Source organism: Amblyraja radiata, chromosome 3 (genome assembly GCF_010909765.2).
Source record: "Amblyraja radiata isolate CabotCenter1 chromosome 3, sAmbRad1.1.pri, whole genome shotgun sequence".
Lineage (NCBI taxonomy): Eukaryota > Metazoa > Chordata > Chondrichthyes > Rajiformes > Rajidae > Amblyraja > Amblyraja radiata.
In genome coordinates, this window is record NC_045958.1 from 19,149,383 (window position 1) to 19,171,767 (window position 22,385).

General features: G+C 42.3%; 1 protein-coding gene and 1 long non-coding RNA gene across 4 annotated transcripts in view; one reads left to right on the plus strand and one right to left on the minus strand.

Annotated features, from left to right (window-relative positions):
* The window catches only part of fbxl17 (F-box and leucine rich repeat protein 17), a 558,587-nt gene that overhangs the window by 407,729 nt on the left and 128,473 nt on the right, over positions 1 to 22,385 (minus strand). For all 3 annotated transcript variants that reach the window (XM_033017392.1, XM_033017391.1, XM_033017390.1), the window contains one exon: positions 2,412 to 2,519. In XM_033017392.1, coding sequence (XP_032873283.1) covers positions 2,412 to 2,519 — 108 coding nt within the window. The remainder of the gene's footprint in view (positions 1 to 2,411; positions 2,520 to 22,385) is intronic.
* On the plus strand, positions 7,529 to 22,163 carry LOC116970825. Its single transcript, XR_004411326.1, has 3 exons — positions 7,529 to 8,006; positions 15,389 to 15,393; positions 22,153 to 22,163. It is a non-coding gene; the product is annotated as an uncharacterized LOC116970825 (long non-coding RNA).

Genomic DNA, 22,385 nt, shown 5'->3' on the forward strand with positions numbered 1-22,385 from the left:
TACACGTGGATTAAAACTGTTTTTATGTCCGCCAGTGGCAGCTTTGACAACCCGGAGTCGCCTTCCAGAGGGAAGTGATTCAAAGAGTTTGTGACCAGGGTGAGAGGGGTCAGAGATGATCTTGCCCGCTCACTTCCTGGCCCTTGCAGTGTACAGTTCATCAATGGAGGGAAGGTTGCAGCCAATAATCTTCTCTGCTGATCGGACGATTCGCTGCAGCCTCCAGGTGTCGTGCTTGGTGGCTGAGCCAAACCATACCTTGATGGAGAAGGTGAGAACAGACTCTACGATGGCCGTGTAGAATTGGACCATCATTGCCTGTGGCAGATTGTGCTTCCTCAGCTGCTGCAGGAAGTACATCCCCTGTTGTGCCTTTTTGACTGTGGAGTCGATGGTAGCCCCCCACTTAAGGTCCTTGGAGATGATGGTTCCCAGGAACTTAAAAGACTCCGCAGATGTGACTGTGGTGTTGTTGATGGTGAGTGGGGTGAGGGGAGGGGGAGCTCTCCTAAAGTCTACAATCAATTCCACTGTCTTAAGAGCATTGAGCTCTAGGTTGTTGCTACAGCACCAGGACGTCAACTGTGACACTTCCTGTCTGTAGGCAGATTCCTCCCCATGCTGGATCAGTCCAATCAGGGTTGTGTTGTCCACAAACTTGAGAAGCTTGACAGAGGTGTCTGTGAAGGTGCAGTCGTTGATGTAGAGAGAGTAGAGGAGAGAGCACTCAGCCTTGCGGTGCTCCTATGCTGAGCGTTTGCGGGTCCGAGATGTGCTTTCCCAGCCTCACATGCTGCTTCCTGTCTGTCAGGAAGTTGGTGATCCACTGACAGAGGGGTTCAGGCACAGTCAACTCGGAAAGTTTGGAGTGTAGTAGCTCTGGCACAATATCCAAAGACTTTATTAGTGTTACAGCATGGGTAACTTCATCTTAACACATAACTCAAGACTGAGGGAGAAAGGGCAGAGAAGCTTTCTGTTAAACTAGTGGGCATGGCTACAAAGTATGACATAACATGAGTGACACAGATCTACACTTACCAATCAAGAATCTATCAATCTCCAATTTGAAAATACCCAATGACATCCTCCACAGCAATGAATTCCACAGATTCATCACCCTCTGATTTAAGAAATTGCTTCACATCTCCATTCTGAAGGTACGTACTTTTATTCTGAGGCTATGCCCTCTGATTCTGGACTCTCCCATGACTGAAAACATACTTTCCACATCCACTCTATCTTGAACTTTCATTATCAGGTAGGTTTCAATGAGATGCCCTCTCATCCTTCTAAACTCTGAGACTTCAAATGCTCTTCATACGTTAACCCAATCATCCCCAGGATCATTCTTGTAAACCTCCTTTGGACCCTCTCTATAGCCAGCACGTCCTTCCTCAGCAATGGGCCCAAAATTGTTCACAATATTCCAAATGCGGCCACACCTGTGCATGACAAAGCCTGTGCATTACATCCTTGCTTTTATATTCGAGTCCCCTTGAAATGAATGCTAGCATTGCATTTACCTTCCTTATCCAACTCAACCTGCAAATTAACCTTTTGGGAATCCTTCACTAGTACTCCAAAGTCCCTTTGAACATCCAATTTCTGAATCCTCGCCCCATTTCTCTCTGGAAGGCGACTCAAGACTGTCAAAGCTGCCACAGCCAGACATAAAAACAGCTTTTTTCCACGAGTAGTAGCTCTACTCAATAACCAAAAACCTGTAGCCTCCTTTTGCTCTGGTATTTTATTTAATTCACATGTTTAATCAATAATGTTTTATTATTAATGTTTAATGTTTTATGTGTCATTCCTAACTGTCACGATATGTTGTTGTCACTTGCGGGCGGAGCACCAAGGAAAATTCCTTGTATGTGAATACATGGTCAATAAACGTATTCATTCATTCATTCATTTAGATAGGCGTCTATGCCTTTATCCCTTCGCCTATGCTACATCTTATTCCTTAATCATTGTTTATCATCCCAGCACAATGTTATTCAGTTAGTAAAACGGTTTAAATTTTTGTCATGTGAAATTTACTTCATGCCATATTTTCTCCATAAACTCCTTTTTCATTGTTCTTTCTGGTAGATCAAAAGCTATATTTAAATCAGCATTGAAATTGAATGAATTTGGGAGCACTCTAAACAATAATTTAAAAATGCTTCAGCTATCAATTAGGCTGTTTATTTCCTGCACAACGCATAAATGTATCCATGGAAGATACTTCAAGAAATCAGAAAGATTTTCATTAATCCTAATCAGATTTAAAATAGTGAAGGAGTGGTAGAAGATTTGATATTTCGATTTGCCGAACTTCAGAATATATTTCTATGGAAATACCGCAACCGATCTGGCAGTAATTATGGAGATTTATGATGAATGAGTACTAGTTTACTACTTACCCTTGTGAGGTGAATCACTCCTTGGGATGTGACAGAGCATCCCATAAAACCCACATATTGCAGCAGAGGACAATGTTCTGCAAATGTTTTCACCGACTTATCGGTCACCTGCAGAAAGAATGCAAGAAAAACAAATTAGCCTGACATTTATCCAGCAGCTAAGCAATACATTCATCAAAAGAAAATGTTTTAACAAACTCTATCGAACAAATTAATTTGAAGGAACATTTTGCGTAAAGGCCATTATACTGAAATCATCAATAAAACAATACTCACAATGGCTCAATTTCATCTGCTTTGAAAAGCGTTTGTTTTTTTCAGACACCCGAGCAAATTTTTTTTAAAATAAATGTTAATTAAATATAGGATTCATGAGAGAGAACAAATCAAAAATTCTAAATAACAAACAACAAAGAAAAAACACCCAATATTTTAGCCAATCAAACAAAATAAAATTTTCAAAAATCTCTCAATTATTTTATCTTCAGACTTCATTATCATTGCCTAACCTTCAAAGAACATTAGCAGTTCCCATTCTTTTTATTTAAATGTCTTTTTCACCCCCACCCATTCTCTCATTGTTTTCTTTCCTCTTTAGTTTGGTAAATTTCATTCCATCTTGCCTCAATAATTTGATTGGGTTTTCTTCAGGAGATAACTTTCATAGAAAATAGAACAGCGCAGGAACAAGCCCTTCGACCCACAATGTCTCTGCAAAACATGACGCCTAACGGCAACTACTTGGTGTCATAACCGCAGCTCATAATTATAGAGCATAATTCAGCTCAGATGTGAAAAAAACCAAGACTTAGCCCACATGTAGCAAAGACAGACTGGTTGATTCACACACAAAAAATAAGCATGATCCTGGAAAACAGAAATGCTGAATTCAACAGTGTACCTAACAGGATAAGGTTTCTGGCTCTCTTCCAGAATCAAACACAACAGGAGCATGAAGCTTTGCATATGTACATGAAGCAGCATGAAGTAACATTTTATTTGTGCAATTCCACAGTCAAAATCTCAATATTAAATATGATTTCTCAGTACTATATGATAGCATTCAGAAAAAATAGATTTTTTTGTATCATAACATAAACCAAAAGATTTTCAGTTCAAGTTACGGTTTATGATAGTCAGTGGCAATGGTCACTAGGTTAAAAAAAAATCACGAAAGGTGCTTAAAAAATCATTAAAAATTGTATTCAGCCACAGAACCTCTGGCCAACAGATGATTTTGACATCGCTGAAAGGATCAGAATAAATATCTGGTCAATATCTTGACCCACCAGGCCAACAACGGATGGACAGGATATATGGCCCTATTGATCACCTTCAGGAGAAATCAGAGAAATCTGCAGGCTGCTGTGCAGTAATATTCCATGTGTTTTTCAGAAATATAAATGAGGAATTTCAGAAATGTCATCATTTCCATCTGGTTTATGAAAAGCGAAAAGTGCAAAAAACAACAAATAGAAGGTTGGATTTGGCCGCAGGAGGTTCACATTTGGTAGAGGCTGACCAAAATCGGTTCCCATGCAATCTGTAAATCAACGTGCCTATAGTGGTTTAAGCGGACAAAAATAACCAAAGAAGATGGAGAGCTTTATCAATGCTATTCAGAGCTACAGATCACTTAGATATCATTTGTCCATACTGTGACCCTCTGCTACAGCTCGCTGCAATGGGAACAACCAGTTAACAGCTTTCCCCCATGTTATAAGAAATGTTCTGGTAGTTAGATGCTTTTGCATCTGATTATTGCTCTTAGTTGGATTCATTACTGAACCTGGGGAGATCCTCAGTAGCAATGTACTGAAGGGTTGTATAAAATTCCTCCATCCTAGGCAAGAAAGGTAAGTGTTTTTCTTTTAATTAATGTCAGTTCACTGTGTTTTCAAATAAATGTGTGATTGCTTAATATCCAATTTATATTCTTTACAGTCTCAGCTTCAGCAGCTAGGCTTCCCGCTCAGGGGCAACCATCTTGGTAGCAGATATTTAATGCAGCAGTGGGAATTGTGCGAGGGACAAATAGGAGGATTTGTTGATCATGACCTGGTCCAATTTACTAAACAGTGCTTGAAGCTAGAAGTGCTTGAGTATCCCTTGAGTTGCAAATGATTCCCATTGGGCCTGATAGAAAACTATGCAATGAACTAGAATGACCTCCTTAATTTTTCTGAAAATATTACAATCTTCCTCCACCAAACCCCTTGGGTGCTCATTTGAACTTGGAGGGAACGGACGCATATCAAATCAGGCAGACTTAAACTATGGGCATATTTTGCACAGGCAACTATGTTAATTGCAAACCTGAACACAAACTTGTATTTGATCTAATATTTATAAACCCGATGAGTATACATAACCCGATAGTCAGTCTCAGAGGAAGAATTTCACTTTGCAATCTTTTTCTTATTAGCGCAATGATAGTTTCTGAATGACATGGATGAGCAGACGTAATAAAATAGTGATAAATAATGGAAATCTTCTTGAATAAACATATCTCTATTCCTATAACAGTCAATGATAAGGTGCAAGAAACGAAACTCAGCTTGATTATAACATCACAACTCGTAGGCAAGTCACAGTCAAATATTATTCATATACCTCGCTGGAGAGCCACAATCATTGGCCAGGATTGGAAAGGGATATTATAAGAATTAAAGCAAAATATAATGTTAATCAATAGTGCTGATAATCACAGATTGTGTAAATTGTAGGATGGGAGCATTAATGGATGCTTAAACTCTTGCATGTACAGGAGATTCAAAGCATCAATCTTTATAGTCTGCTTAATGTTGTAAAATGATCCCAGCCAAATTACAGACAAATTATCAAATAAAATGTTGCAAAAAGTTACACAAGATGCTACTACGACAAGCAAAGAAACAAGTTTCAAGCATCGTCATTACAGAGGAATGGGAGGCAGAAATGTGGAGACATAAGGAAATGATAGTGGAAGACTCTAATGCTGAAGGCATAGCTGCTAACATTGGAGCAATTAATACTGAGAATACGCAATAGGTCGGAGTGCAAGGCATATGGAAATTTGCAAAGGTGGTGTAGCAAGGCCATAGAAACCTTCGTAAATAAGAATGAAAATTTTACAATAGAGTCATTCCTGGATTAGGCAAGCACAAGGGGGGTGATTTAATGAAAGACCATCAACCAGAACTATAATTGCTACTTCACAGATGCTGCCTGTCCTGCTGAGAACTCAAAGCATGTATTGTTTACATTTTGAATTGCCAGCATCTGCAGTCTTTTGCTTTTTGAATCATGGTACATATTTGAATACAAATATTAGTGATTTTGATATGCTTATGAATGATGCAGCTCCAAGCCCAATTGAAGAACTACCTAACCTGCTTAACGTTACCCCCAGTTAGTTTATTGGCATGTGTACCAAGCTATGTGATTGCCTTTCATCACTTTGAAAATAAAATGTCTACCATAACTGAAAGACGTTTGATAATAAATCTGTAGTAGGTCTGAGCTCTGGTCAATCCATTAGCTCATAGTCTTGCAGCATTGAAACAGGCCTTCAACCTAACTTTTAGTCCATTATAAAGAATGAGGTTACGGAGTACTTAAAGGTTCACGATAAAATAGGCCGAAGTCAGCATGGCTTTGTGAAGGGGAGGTCTTGCTTGACAAATTTGCTGGAGTTCTTTGATGAAGTAAACAGCAGGACAAAAGAGTCAGTAGATGTTGTTTACTTAGATCTGAAGACTTAGATACTCAGTCTGAAGAAGGGTTTCGGCCTGGAACGTTGCCTATCTCCTTCGCTCCATAGATGCTGTTGCACCCGCTGAGTTTCTCCAGCATCTCCAGCCAGAACGCGCAAACTCTGCACAGATAGCACCCGTCTGAGCATTAGCTATTCCCCAGCCCAATTGACCAGCTGCTCGAGATCCTACTATAATTCTTAATCATTATTTTCACTGCCTATGATACCACCTATTTTAGTGTCATCTGCAAACTTACTAAACATGCCTTGTGCATTCTCAGCCAAATTGTTAATATGGATTACAAACAGCAAGCAGTGGGCCCAGCACCTGGTTACTGCCACTAGTCACAGTCCTCCAATCTGAGAAACAACCTTCCACTCCCGTCCTCTACTTCCTACCATGAAGATAATTCTGTACCCAGGAAGAATACACATGGGATCAAGGGATGGATCTCCCTTGATCCCATGCAATCTAACCTTCCAGAGCAGCCTACCATGTGAAACCTTAACAAAGGCCTTGCCGAAGTCCAAGTAGACTATATTTACTGCCCTGTCATCGTCAATCTTCATAGTTACTTTGACAAAATAATCAAATTTGTGAGACATGATCTCCCATGCACAAAACCATGTTGACGATCACGAATCATCCATCTCTTTCCAAATGCATTTTATTTCTTTGAATCCACTTTAGTACCTTTCCTAGTACAGATTGACTTTAGAATGTATTTACTCTAGGGTTTAGAGATGGTGTGGAAACATGCCCTTTGGCACATCAAGTTCCTGCCGACCAGTGTTCACCCTGTACACTAACATTAACCTACACACTTGGGACAATTTACAGAAGCCAATTTACAGATGCCAGAAGCTATAAGCTACAAACTTGTACGCCTTTACAGTGTGGGAGGAAATCGGGGCATCCAGAGAAAACCCATGCGCTCACAGCGAGAATGTACAAACTGCGTACAGACAGCACCCGTAGTCAGGATCGAACCCGGGACTCTGGCGCTGTAAGGCAGCAACTCTACCACTGTGCCACCCCTTTGAGCTTACTGATCTACAGTTTCAAGGTTTTTCTTTGCAGCCCTTCTTAAATAGAAGCACAATATTCGCCGCCCAATCCGTCGGTACCTCATCCGTGTCTAACGCTGATTCATATATCTCAGCCAGGACACCTGCAATTTCTTCCTTAACCTCCCCCAGTGTCCTTGGATAGATAAGATCAAGCCTGGGAGATTTATCTACCTTCGTCTGTCCTGGGCGCCCTGCACCTCCTAAACTGTATATAGACCGTGTTCAAGACATCTCCTTTCCTAATTCGTCATGTCTTTTTGCAGTAAGAGACCTTGTACATTTTCTGTGGATCCCACATATAGATGACCACTACGGTTTCTGAGGGTTCTATTCTTTCCGTGCTAGCCCTTTTTCCCTTTGGATTCTCCTTGATCCTATCTGCCAGAGCTGTCTCATGCCCCTTTTTTGCCCTTCTGATTTCCTTTTTAAGTATACTCCTCAATCCCCTATACTCCTCGAGGGATACACCTGAACTCAGCTGTTTATATCAATCCCTTGCCTCCTCCTTTTTCCTGACCAGAGCCTCAATTTCTCTCTTCATCCACGGTCCTTTACTCCTGCCTGCCTCATCCTTCACTCTAACAGGAGTATGCGTACCTTGAACTCTCATTATCACACTTTTGAAAGGATCCCACTTTTCAGCCAATTTTAATCATCTATTGCCCTCAAAGATGCACTTACCCATTTAGAACTTTAACTTGTGGACCAGCCCTGTCCTACTTTAAAACTAATAGAACTGTGGTTGCTGGTCCCAAAAGCCTCACCCACTGACATTTCAGTCACTTGCCGTCCAATTCCATAAGAGTACGTTAAGATGACCCCTCTCTCTCTTGTAGGGCCCTCAATAAATTGCCTGAGGAAACGTTCCTGAACACACCGGACCAACTCCACTCATCTAAGCCATTGGCAGTATGATAAGCCCTTGGCATGATGATCTTTGCCCAATACATCCCAGATATACATCCCGGTTGGAGGCGCGACTGTTGCAGTGGCCCCTACAGCCCGTCTGTCTTTTTTTTAATTTTTTGTCTAGTTAAATGTAGTTGTGTTTTTTAAATATTGTTTTTAACTGTGTTTATGTGGGGGGGTGGGGGGGGGGGGACTTTAAAAAATCTCTTCCCTGCACAGGAGACCCGACCTTTATCCTGTCGGGTCTCCGTTGTCGTTGGGGCCTAGCACCGTGGAGCGGCCTCCAGCTGGAACGACCTGGGGGCTCCAGTCGCGGAGCCTGCGGAGCTGCGGACTTACCATCATGGGGCTGTCCGGCCTCGGAGCGTGGGGAGTGGTGGACTGGGATATTGGGAGCTCGTGGGTCCGGGTGAGAGACCGCTTTCCGGAGCTCCCGCAATGCGACTTCAACAAGCCCGTGTCGCGGGGTTGGAACGACCCGGAGCGGGGCCGTACATCGCCCGGCGCGGCTTTGATGGCCGCGGGACATTCCAGCGCCCGCCGGGGGCTCCAACATTGTGACTTTTGGGCCTGGAGCGGGGCCGTACATCGCCCGGCGCGGCCTAAAATGGTCGTGGGACTTACCATTGCCCGCCTGGGGCTTCAACATCGGGAGAAAAATTGAGAGCAGGGGAAGAGAAGAGACTTTGCCTTCCATCACAATGAGGAGGAGGTTCACTGTGATGGATGTTTGTGTGAATTGGTTGTGTGTCTAGTATGAATCGTTTTTTGTTTGTATGGCTGTAGAAACAGAGTTTTGTTTGAGCCTCACTGAGGTTTAAATGACAATAAATCATTTATTTATTGTATACATGATAACCACATACAAGATATTTCAAATTTGGAACTAAAATGCTGATAGAAAAGCAGCTTAAAACAATAGTGTATCACCCATTGTGTTAAAAACTAAATTATATTTCCGGAGTCTCTCCACAAATGCTATCTGACCTACAATACCCAGCATGCTATTTTAAAATTCAGCCATGTGCATGGGCTCTGATCCAATCAGTGAAATTAATCTTCATTCAAATCAAATACTTTGTGAAGCACAGTTACTAAAGAAACAACTGTGCTTTAATTGAAGGACGCAGCAGGTGAAAATGGTACATATTCTGAAGTATTACAGAAACAAAAAATTAGTTGTTTCTTATATAACTTAAACAAATTTGACTTTGATGTGAGATTGTGACAGAGGGCATTGTTTCAAGTAACCACACGTTTCATGTTCATGCCATTGTCATGTGCAAAAGAACAGTAAGGTATAGTTACAAACAAAAAATCAACAAATAATTTCATAACTAAATACAAGCAACCCCTGTGAAGAGGACGGTGAAGGAGGGCGGTGGATGTCGGTTACATTCCTGGAAAATGGTCCGTATCAAGATTTTGTGTAACACAAACCAGCATCATCTGCGCCTGCATCCTCAAACATTTATTCAAAACGTATTTATTCCTTTTTTTTCCCCACATAAATTTAAATGTTTGGGTCATGATTTGTGAATTCTTCAAAAGCAAATTTCCATTACCCCGACTGTCGTAACGCGGAGGTTGTCTGAATCCTCACCTCGGTTTTGTTGACATGTCAAAGCTGATAGTTCAAATAGATGCAACAAAACTCTTATTTTGACACAGTAAGCTGGTGAAAGAGAAAGAGAGGAAGGGAAACTGAGGCAATCAGAATGGGACATTGATAAAGACAATGGGCAGTAGAAACAGAAGCAAAATTAAGCCAGGTATATCCTTCCATTATTTCAATTGTGTTAAAAAAAAGTTGAACATTTAAAGCAAAGATTTTTTGGGGGGGGAAGCAATAGATTAGCAGGACATACAGGAATACATTTAAGGAGAGAGGGTTCCTAATTGTGACCTCTGACACTCCAGTAAAGAAAGAGAAAGACATGACTTATAGGACAGGATTGAAAGGCCATGATTTAATTCCTCAAAGCATGTTGCACTATTCAAACCATATCAGAATAAACTGAAACCTTGCTCTAATACATTGGCAAAACTGCCAAAGCTTTTGTTCTAAAATTTCAAAATGGAAAATAAAAGCCTCGTCAGAGATTTACATGAGGATATCATGAGGAGGGTTCTATAATTACCATCAATGAAATAAAACATGCGTCTGAGAAAATGCTTTCACCTAGTTTGGTGAAATCTAATAATACTTTTTTTTTTAAATTATTGAGGTAACAAATTGTCGCACAAAGATAGAATTTCATTGGAAATGCACGGGTGATTGCAGTAATATTTACTAGTTTGTATTAGAGATTACTTATCAAGACTAACGAAAATCCAATAAACGTGATACTTTACCGCTTTATATAGGTATGTTGTAAAACGTACCTGAAGCGTCGCTGAAAATCTGTCCTAGCCCGTGTGCGCGATTTTGGCGCCGTTTAGAGGGGGGCAGGTTTAAACCGCGATTTTCCCTAGGCTGTTCAAATCGAGGATGTTCAGCCTAGTTAATTATTAACGAAAAATCACTGGAAGATTCCATCGCTTGAGCTATTTTTAGTTTTAAGGGTTTATTTACTTGTTATAGTAGGTTAAAAATTAACCTCTAAACCCGCGACCGCCGACAACGGGCCAGATCTCAAACAGGGGACAACGGAAGGTAGGTTGTTTATTTATACGTTAAAAAGGGCTTCTTAAGATCCCTTTATACAACATTTTATGTTGCGAGTAGCTAATTTGGGGCCCATTATATCCCGCAGTATTTTTCTGGGCATTTGGGGCACAAATCTGATGTGAACGTTCTAAACCAGCGCGTTCACAGGGAAAGCTGATTTAAATGCCATTAATTTACAGCAATTGAACACTACATTCCTTCCATTTGGCCTATAAATTAATGTAAATTAGATTTAAAAATCATGTTTTATTGTGAATTCTTTGTGAATATTATTTGGACACTTAGGCTATTTAAAAATGTTAATCTTTTCTTAAGAAATGGATAGATGTTTAGATCTAGTAATTGAAGTTTGGAATTAGCTACAATTACCATATAACCATATAACAATTACAGCACGGAAACAGGCCATCTCGACCCTTCTAGTCCGTGCCGAACACGTATTCTCCCCTAGTCCCATATACCTGCGCTCAGACCATAACCCTCCATTCCTTTCCCGTCCATATAACTATCCAATTTATTTTTAAATGATAAAAACGAACCTGCCTCCACCACCTTCACTGGAAGCTCATTCCACACAGCCACCACTCTCTGAGTAAAGAAGTTCCCCCTCATGTTACCCCTAAACTTCTGTCCCTTAGTTACAATTGGGTAACTAACTAACTATATGCTCTAATTTCAGGTCATCCAAGTAAGATTATTTTATATTTGTTTCAGAATGCTTCAAACTATGATAACTGAAAATTTCATTCAGTTCTCTTAATTTTTAAGAAAGTTATGGGCTTTTGGCTGTCCACGATCACAGCTTTTTTGTTATGTCCATAGAAAATCAATAGGGAACAAGATGCTAATTTCCGAGTATGAAAATGGCCATAACTTTTTTAATACTTGAGATATGAAAGTGAATTAGGTGTCAAATTAAACTTCTTTTTATGCTTTATCTGATGGGATAAATTGCAGACTTGATTTTTTAAATCTCAAAATGTTGTAACATTGCTACTTTATAGGCATACAGGTAGGATTAACATTATACTGACTGGATTATTTTGGAATCAAATATCTTATGAATTATTGAATAAATGATTCAGACATGGTTAAGACTCAATAAAAATCATATGATTTCTGTTTAATTGGGATACTGTCCTGCAAAATCCATGTAGAAGGTTTAACTTCACAATACACATTTTAAAATCGTAGTAATAATTATTGTCGGTCTATCTTTAACGCTGAAAATTAATAAAGACAAACTTGGATATCCTTTTACTTTTCTACGGTTGGAGATTATATTAAGTAAAATTCATTTTCTTTGCCCTTTGGCTTTTTGTATATTTTTCTCTTAATCAAGTCGTAACCGTGTTTTTTTTCACATTAACTTTAATTTTAGTTTAGATAGAGCGTGAAAACAGGCCCTTCGGCCCACCGAGTCCGCACGAACGTGCAATCCCCGCACATTAACACAAGCCTACATACACACGGGACAATTTACACTTGTACGTCTTTGGAGTGTGGGAGAAGACCGAAGATCTCGGAGAAAACCCACATGGTCGGGCAAACATACAAACTCCATACAGGCAGCACCCGTAGTCGGGATCAAACTCAGGTCTCTGGCACTGCAAGCGCTGTAATGCCCCTGTCCCACTTAGGAAACCTGAACGGAAACCTCTGGAGACTTTGCGCCCCACCCAAGGTTTCCGTGCAGTTCCCGGAGGTTGCAGGTGGTTGCCAGAGGTTGCAGGCAGTGGAAGCAGGTAGGGAGACTGACAAAAACCTCTGGGAACCGCACGGAAACCTTGGGTGGGGCACAAAGTCTCCAGAGGTTTCTGTTCAGGTTTCCTAAGTGGGACAGGGGCATAAGGCAGCAACTCTACCGCTGCGCCACTGTGCCACCCAATCATGTCCAATCAAACTAACAAAACCATCCACATCTTCCCACTCTTCATGAAACAATCTGTGAAAGGAGATACACTGTGCAAAAGATCTTAGTTGCCTTGCAGAGTGCATCATATAATTCATCTGCCGCTTCTTGTGGAGTATGGAAAAAATTGTTATGGACATGAAAATATCTGGTCTAGAAAGCGAGTGGGGAAGTCAGTAGTTTGGTGTCCAAGCAATTTGTGGGCTATTAATTAATATTCAATTTATCGAAATAAGTGTATAAGAAATAGGAACAGTAACAGACCATTAAGCCACCTTCCACCAGTCAACAAGAAATTGGCTGATCTCAACAGTATTTTTTCTGTTCCATCCCCTTATTCCTTGATTACTCAGCTATTCAGAAATCCATCACTTGTGGTATTGAATGCAATTCATGACATGGGAAGAAGGTATATCCACCACCCTCAGCATGGAAATATCTACATTTAGACCTAAATGGTTAACCCTTTAAAAAAAATGATGTTGCCTAATATCTATTAAAGAAAGACTTTAATCAATCACTTGAACACAGATCAATTGATGGTTCAGAAGAAAATCAACATTCAGAGCAACTTGCAATGCAAACAAATTCCATGTGTTCAAACAATGGATATGACCAGGCTATTTAGGGAACATAAGAATCTGGTTTATTCACAGTTACGATATGCAATGGACATTGCATGAATGATAAATATGGCTGCCTTTCCATTTTCTTGCCAAGGATGACTGAGAACAACACTAGTGCACATTTACTCCGACAACATTCAACAGTTAGGTTATATAATTACATTTACTTCATTTAATTAAATTAGAACCTGTTAACAAAGGACTGCAAATAATCAGAAAGATATACAGTGCCCTCCATAATGTTTGGGACAAAGACCCATAATTTATTTATTTGCCCATGTACTCCACAATTTGAGATTTGTAATAGAAAAAAATCACATGTGGTTAAAGTGCACATTGTCAGATTTTATTAAAGGATTTTTTATACATTTCGGTTTAACCATGTAGAAATTACACATAGTCCCCCTCATTTCAGGGCACCATAATGTTTGGGACACATGGCTTCACAATTCGTTTGTAATTGCTCAGGTGTGTTTAATTGCCTCCTTAATGCAGGTATAAGAGAGCTCTCAGCACCTGGACTTTCTTCTGGTCTTTCCATCACCTTTAGAAACTTTTATTGCTGTTGAGGACCAAAGTTCAACATGAGGACCAAAGTTGTGCCAATGAAAGTCAAAGAAGCCATTATGAGACTGAGAAACAAGAATAAAATTGTTAGAAACATCAGCCAATCCTTAGGCTTACCAAAATCAACTATTTGGAACATCATTAAGAAGAAAGAGAGCACTGGTGAGCTTACTAATCGCAAAGGGACTGGCAGGCCAAGGAAGACCTCCACAGCTGATGACAGAAGAATTCTCTCTATAATAAAGAAAACCCCCCAAACACCTGTCCGACAGATCAGAAACATTCTTCAGGCGTCAGGTGTGGATTTGTCAATTACCACTGTCCGCAAAAGACTTCATGAACAGAAATACAGAGGCTACACTGCAAGATGCAAACCACTGGTTAGCCAGCAAAAATAGGATGGCCAGGTTACAGTTTGCCAAGAAGTAACATAGAAACATAGAAAATAGGTGCAGGAAGAGGCCATCCGGCCCTTCGAGCCAGCACCGCCATTCATTGCAATCATGGCTGATCGTCCCCAATCAATAACCCGTGCCTGCCTTCTCTCCATATCCCTTGATTCCACTAGCCCCTAGAGCTCTATCTAACTCTTTCTTAAATCCATCCAGTGATTTGGCCTCCACTGCTCTCTGTGGCAGGGAATTCCACAAATTCACAACTCTCTGGGTGAAAACGTCTTTTCTCACTTCAGTCTTAAATGGCCTCCCCTTTTTTCTAAGACTGTGGCCCCTGGTTCTGGACTCACCCAACATTGGGAACATTTTTCCTGCATCTCTTTTGTCCAGTCCTTTTATAATTTTATATGTTTCTATAAGATCCCCCTCATCCTTCTAAACTCCAGAGAATACATGCCTAGTCTTTTCAATCTTTCCTCATATGACTGTTCCGCCATCCCAGAGATCAATCTCGTGACCCTACGCTGCACTGCCTCAATCACAAGGATGTCCTTCCTCAAATTAGGATACCAAAACTGTACGCAATGCTCCAGATGTGGTCTAACCAGAGCCCTATACAACTGCAGAAGAACCTCTCTACTCCTATACTGAAATTCTCTTGTTATGAAGGCCAACATTCCATTATTGAATTGAATCCTTTATTTGTCATTCAGACCTTTCGGTCTGAACGAAATGCTGTTGCCTGCAGCCATACATGTAATAATAACAAAACACAATAAACACAAATTAACATCCACCACAGTGAGTTCACCAAACACCTCCTCACTGTGATGGAGGCAAAAGTCTTAGAGTTACTGTCTCTTCCCTCCTCTTCTCCCTCTGCGCCGAGGCGATACCCCACCGGGCGATGGCATCAGTCCCGCGGTTCAAGCTCCGCGGCCCGGGGGTGGTCGAAGCTGCCCGCAGCTGTTGCAACGGGTGCTCCGGAAAACAGGCACCAGCCTGTGACCTGCGAGCTCCCGACATTGTCCTCCACTGGCCCGCGGCCGAGCCCCGGATCCAGGTCGCCGCCGCCAGAACGCCGCCTCAGCCGCCGTAGCACCGTCTCCGCCCCGCACCGGGCCGCCCACAAGGCAGCGTCTCAGCCCCGCACCGGCTGCCCCCACGAGAGCACCTTCCAGCCGGGAGCCGGTCCGCCCACACGGCAGCGTCTCAGCCCCGCACCGGGCTGCTCACACGGGAGCGCCTTCCAGCCAGTAGCCGTGCCGGCCGCACGGGAGTGTCTCAGCCCCGCGCCGTCCGCCCTCACCGGAGCGCCGAATCGTGCGGCTGCCCGAACGCCGCCGCAGCTCGAAGACGGCCAGCCTCGCGTTGGTGAGTCCTGGCTGGCTCTACCTCCGGACCCTCGAGGTCGGTCGCAGGTTGGAGGCCGCCAGCTCCACCATTAGGCCTCAGCGCAGACGGGGGAAGAGAAGGGGGATACGACAAAAAGTCGCATTCCCTCGAAGGGAGAGACAGAAAGCTCTGTTTCACCCTCCCCCCACACACATAACACCACCTAATAACCAAAAAAATTACTAAACTAGACAAAAAAAACAACACAAAAAGTAAAAACAGACAGACTGCAGGCGAGCCGCAGCTGTATCACAGCGCCGCCACTTCCGGTTTTATATGTTTAGCTCTCTTCACTGCCTGCTGCATCTTCAGTGACCGGTGTACAAGGACACCCAGGTCTCGCTGTACCTCCCCCTTACCTAACCTAACCCCATTGAGATAATAATCTGCCCCCTTGTTTTTGCAAAGTGGATAACCTCACATTTATCTATATTATACTGCATCTGCCATGCATCTGCCCACTCACTCAACCTGTCCAGGTCACCCTGCAACCTCCTAACATCCTCTTCACAGTTCACACTGCCACCCAGCTTTATGTCATCCGCAAACTTGCTAGCGTTGCTCCTAATTCCCTCTTCCAAATCATTAATATTTATGGTAAACAGTTGCGGCCCCAACACCGAGCCTTGCGGCACTCCACTGGCCACTGCCTGCCATTCTGAAAAAGACCCGTTCACTCCTACTCTTTGCTTCCTGTCTGCCAACCAATTTTCTATCCACGTCAACACCCTACCCCCAATACCATGTGCTCTAATTTTAATCACCAGTCTCCCGTGCGGGACCTTATCAAAGGCTTTCTGAAAGTCTAGATACACTACATCCACTGGCTCCCCTTCATCCATTTTACTTGTCACATCCTCAAAAAATTCCAGAAGATGTCAAGCATGATTTCCCTTTCATAAATCCATGCTGACTTGGACTAATCCGTTTACTGCTATCCAAATGCCCCATTATTACCTCTTTAATAATTGACTCCAGCATCTTTCCCACCACCGAAGTCAGGCTAACTGGTCTGTAATTCCCCGTTTTTTCTCTCGCTCCTTTCTTGAAAAGTGGGATAACATTAGCTATCCACAGGAACTGATCCTGAATCTATAGAACATTGGAAAATGATCACCAATGCGTCCACTATTTCTAGTGCCACCTCCCTGAGGACCCTGGGATGCAGTCCATCAGGCCCCGGGGGTTTATCATCCTTCAGTCCCATTAGCCTACCTAATACTATTTCTCGCCTAATGAAAATTTATTTCAGGTCCTCGACCCCCTTAGATCCTCTGTCCTCCAGTACTTCTGGGAGATTGTTTGTGTCATCCTTAGTGAACACAGATCCGAAGTACCTGTTCAACTCTTCTGCCATTTCCTTGTTCCCCATAATAATTTCATTGATGTGACAACTGATGATGGTAGTAGCTTAATGAATTCTGAAGTGTATAGGCACATCCAATCAGCTCAAGTTCAAACAAATGTCTCATTGGCCGGCGGTTCATTCGACAGCAAGATCTCCAACATACTGCTAAAGCAACAAAGGAGATTTTCAAAGCTAAAAAACAGTCAATTCTTGAGTGGCCAAGTCAATCACCCGCTCTGAACCCAATCGAGCATGCCTTTTATATGCTGAAGAGAAAACTGAAGGGGACTAGCCCCCAAAACAGGCTTAAGCTAAAGATGGCTGCCATACAGGCCTGGCAGAGCATCACCAGAGAAGACACCCAGCAACTGGTGATGTCCATGAATCGCAGACTTCAATCAATCAATCAATCAATCTTTATTGTCATCTTGCAAAGCAACAATTGTACAGTGCAAAATGAGAAGATGTTTCCCAGGGAATACCGGAGCATCGCACATAAAACTTAAACATTTCACACATAAATAAAAACAATAAAAACAATCCAGTCCCTGACAAAAACAATACGGATAGTTAAAAAGTGCAGGTAAAAAACAGCAACATTCAGGCAGTCATTGCATGCAAAGGATATGCAACAAAATACTAAACATGACTACTTTCATTTACATGACATTGCTGTGTCCCAGGCATTATGGTGCCCTGAAATGGGGGGACTATGTACAAACACTGCTGTAATTTCTACATGGTGAAACCACAATGTATAAAAATGGCCTTTATTAAAATCTGACAATGTGCACTTTAACCACATGTGATTTTTTTCTATTACAAATCTCAAATTCTGGAGTGCAGAGGCAAATAAAGAAATGATTGGTCTTTATCAACATTATAGAGGGCACTATAGATGCCTTTTTATAGATTCACCGTCCATTGTGTTTTTGGTAATAACAGAAAGTAGTATATTCTTTATTTTCAAGCAATATGTCACAATGTTTTTTCCAATCAGTTTAATGGGCTTCAACCTTTATTCCTGAAATCCATTGTGGACCTCTGAAGATTTAATTGAAGGCAATGCACATGGATTTCTGAACTTGCAATTGAAGGCTGTCCTTAATGTCTGTTGAACATCTGAAAATGTATAATTGACTGAAAGTCTTTTAGACCTTTAGTTAAATGAATGTCTTTTTTTTGCACAAGCTATCTTGTGTTTCAATCGTTGAAAGCAGGCGACAAATGCCCATACTCCAAACAGTGCTGTCATCACAACAACGTCGCCTTGTCTCTGTTTTATTTTCGTTGTCTTGGTCTGCAGAAAAGGTTATATGTGCTCAATGCTGCCAGCAAGATCAGACAGACAGACAGACAGACAGACAGACAGACAGACAGACAGACAGACAGACAGACAGACAGACAGACAGACAGACACAGACAGACAGACAGACAGACACACACACACACGAGAAAACTATAAACAAAACATCTCCCTTTGTCCTGTGCAGTGACACCTGCTGTACGGGAGGAGCAACGGGTCCTCCCACCCCACACAATCCACCAAACATCACACTCCCCCTTTCCAGTTTGAACGTCTCTATTCCTGAATGAGTCACCTTGGGGGAATGCCACGATTGCAACGTGTCGATCGATGAAGGACCACAAGCAGATCGATGGGGAGTTCATCTGGCGGAACTTCGTCAAGCCAGGGGAGGGGCAAGTCAGGCACTCCAGTATCCGCACGATTCATCACCAGGGTGTCCGACTGCTTGGTTCTGGTCAGGTTTTGCACAGTCTTCGCTGGAGGAACGCGGTTTCTTAATTGATCAACATGCCGTCGGCATTGTTCTTCTTGTACATTTTGGTTCGAATGTGAGCCATGATCCTGCCAGCTTTCCTTGGCCGTATAATTGCGGTAATATACGTAGTCGCACATATCGAAGTTGGACTTCTTCGACTTTGTTGGCTGAGTGCGCACCGTATAAGAGTTATGGGTCGGGTTCAAAACTGATAGAGGAGAGCGCACTTGACGTCCGAGCATCATCTCTGCTGGAGTTCAACCGATAGTTCAGTTTGGAACGGTTCGATATTGCTGTAAGAAATCGCGCAATGCCAATTCTTTCGATTTCTTTTCGATTCCTACAGCACGTTTCATGGCCTGCTTGAAAATGCCGACAAGCCGCTCTGCCTCACCATTTGAGGATGGATGAAAAGGTGCTGATGTCAGATGCACGATTGAGTGTTGTTTGCACCAGTCACCGAACATTTGCGAGGCAAATTGGGGTCTATTGTCGCTTACGATTGTTAAGGGCAATCCCCAAATGGCGAACAAATTGTCGAGCGCAGAAGTGGTTGTTTCGGTGGTCGGATACATATACATTTGGATAACATGTGGCCAATTCGAATGGGCGTCCATGACGACCAGCCACATGTCCTCCATGAACGGTCCGGCAAAATCTATGTGGATTCGCTGCCATGGTTGGTCGGAGACGGGCCTTGCGGAGTTCTTTTCCGGCAGATTTGCCGCTGTTTCGGCACATGGTGTGCAATCCTTGCAGTGGTCGGCTATATCGGTCTCGATATTCGGCCACCACACATGCATGCGGGCGAACGCCTTCATTTGCACAATTCCAATTTGTGGCTTGTGCAACATTTTCAGAATTAGCGATCACAGTTCCGTCGGAATGATCACTCGACCATCGCGGAGCAGAATACCATCCTTTGAGGAGATTTCAGTTTGCGCATTCTGGAATGAGTGGAATTCCTTGTCCAATTTAGGACTGTTTAGCCACCCCTGAGTGACAAAATGTCGTACCTTCGACAAAATGGGGTCTGTGCTCGTATAGTTGGTGACCGTCCTTGCGGAGACGGGTAAATCGGCGATGACCCGCGTGTTGAGCACGTTCACGTCCGTCTCAATTTCCATAATTGCCTCCTCTTTATCGAATGTCAGGTCGGGTCCAATCGGTAGACGAGACAGTGCATCGGCATTGGCAGGCTCGGCAGACTGTCGGTAAATGATGTGGTCATCATATCCCATCACGACCAGGGCCCAACGTTGTAGACGCCGCAACGTCATGACAGGCAAACCTTTCTCCGGACTGAAAATAGTCAGCAGCGGCTTGTGGTCGGTGATGAGCAGGAAATGTCGCCCACTCAAATATTGGTGGAACTTCCGGACACCAAACATGATCGCCTGTGCACCTTTCTCCACTTGGCTATAGTTTTTCTCGGCGGTCATCAGCGTTTACAACGTTGCTGTTCGGGAGGAGCAACGGGTCCACCCACCCCACACAGTCCACCAAACATCACACTTTGGTCATTAGCAATTTTCTTTTCCAATTTACTCTACCAATTTTCTCTTGATGTTCTTAATTCCTTTTCAGCTACCTTTAATTGGTTTTCCAATCTTCTTCTCTCTAATTCTTTCACTCATTGATATTTACTTGTTCCTGTTCCTTACATAGAATAGATAGAATAGAATACCTTTATTGTCATTCAGACCTTACGGTCTGAACGAAATTTCGTGCCTGCAGTCATACATACAATCATACAATAATAAACAACAATAAACACAAATTAACACCACCACAGTGTATCCTCCAAGCACCTCCTCACTGTGGTGGAGGCAAAAATCTTCAATTAAAAAATCTGAGGCTAAATCATGAAGTTTCTCTTTGCTCCAAATGGAATACATTATATATTATGCAGCGAAACTTAAGAATGCTCCAATGTTGGCTTACCACCCCAGAGCTTAAGTTTAAACTTTTATTCAAATTGGTCAATTCTCATGAAAAGATAACTCCAGGTAGATATTGAAAGATGCTAGGTAAACAACTAGATTTCATGCTCAAATAATTAGGCTAGTAAAGCTGTACGTTTCAATCAGCTAAAACACTTTTTGGCAGTCATGATATTACTTAAATCCCATAATGACAGTAAATGCTATTCTTGTTACATATTTTATTCTTGCTCATTTCAACTTTTCCGGCAATTACAATAGTGAACCTTTCTCAAAAGCTTTCCTAATTCAATCAATTCCAGCAAATATCAATGACAAGTGGCTGTTAATTCTGACACCCCCAGTTAAGTGGATGCAGTATCGAGTCCTAGAAATCAATGTTAAAACCTCCTCATTAACATTGGACTGTGGGACTAATGCATAAATCTTGAGGGAAAAACAAAAATGCTGGAGTCGGCATGTCAGTCGAAATGCTGTAACTCGGCATGTCAGGCACCATCTCTGGTAGATACGGATAGGTGACGTTTTGGGTCGGGATCCTATTCAGTCTATTCCAGCACTTTGTGGGGTTTTTTGTAAACAAAATTCTGGATAATGGGGCTTATTGTTATTGCCAGAGCTGGGATAATTTCAGAAAATGACTTAAAAGCTGTATGGTATAGTCTTATTTTTAAATTATCCCATAGGGCTCAAGTACCATTATATAAAATAGATAATACTTGAGCAGGTGACATCACCAAAGTGGGACAGATATCAAATAATGACAAGACGGAGTACAGGAAGGAGATTGAGAACCTCGTAACTTGGTGCCATGACGACAACCTCTCTGCCAAAGTCGAAAGGAATAGATTGGGTAGAAGCACAGAGTCTCTTGCCCAGAGTAGGTGATTCGATGACCTGAGGACATAGGTTTAATGTGAAGGAGAAAAGATTTAGTAGAAATCTGAAGGGTAACTTTTTCACACAAAGTGTGGTTGTATGGAACAAGCTGCCAGAGAAGGTAGTTGAGGCTGGAACTTTTAGACAGTTAGACAAGTATATGGACAGGTTTGGAGGAATATAGAGTAAACGCCTTCAGGTGGGACAACTGTAGCTGGGACATGTTGGCCAGTGTGGGCAAGTTGTGCCATAGGGCCTATTTCCACACTGTATCACTCTATGACTCTATGTCAACAAGACAAAGGAGATTGTGATCAACTTCAGGAAACAAAACAGTACACACCCAGTACATGCCCATTGATGATGCCCAAGTTGAAATGGACGACTGGTTCAAGTTCTAATGAAAAACTATCACCAGCCATTTGACCTGGACCAGCCGGATTGAAGCAATGGTCAAGAAAGCACACCAACGCCTCTACTTCCTTAGAAAGCTTAGGAAGTTCAGCATGTCCCCAACAATCCTCACCAACATCTACAGATGCACCATAGAAAGCATTTCATCAGGATGCATCATAGCATGGTTTGGGAACAGCTCCATCTAAGACCGCAATAAATTGCAGAGTTGTGAATGTAGCCAAGACCATTACGTAAACCAACCGACCTTCCATTGACTCCATCTACACTTCACAATACCTCAACAAGGCCACCAGCATTATCAAGAACCAACCAGTCTCACCC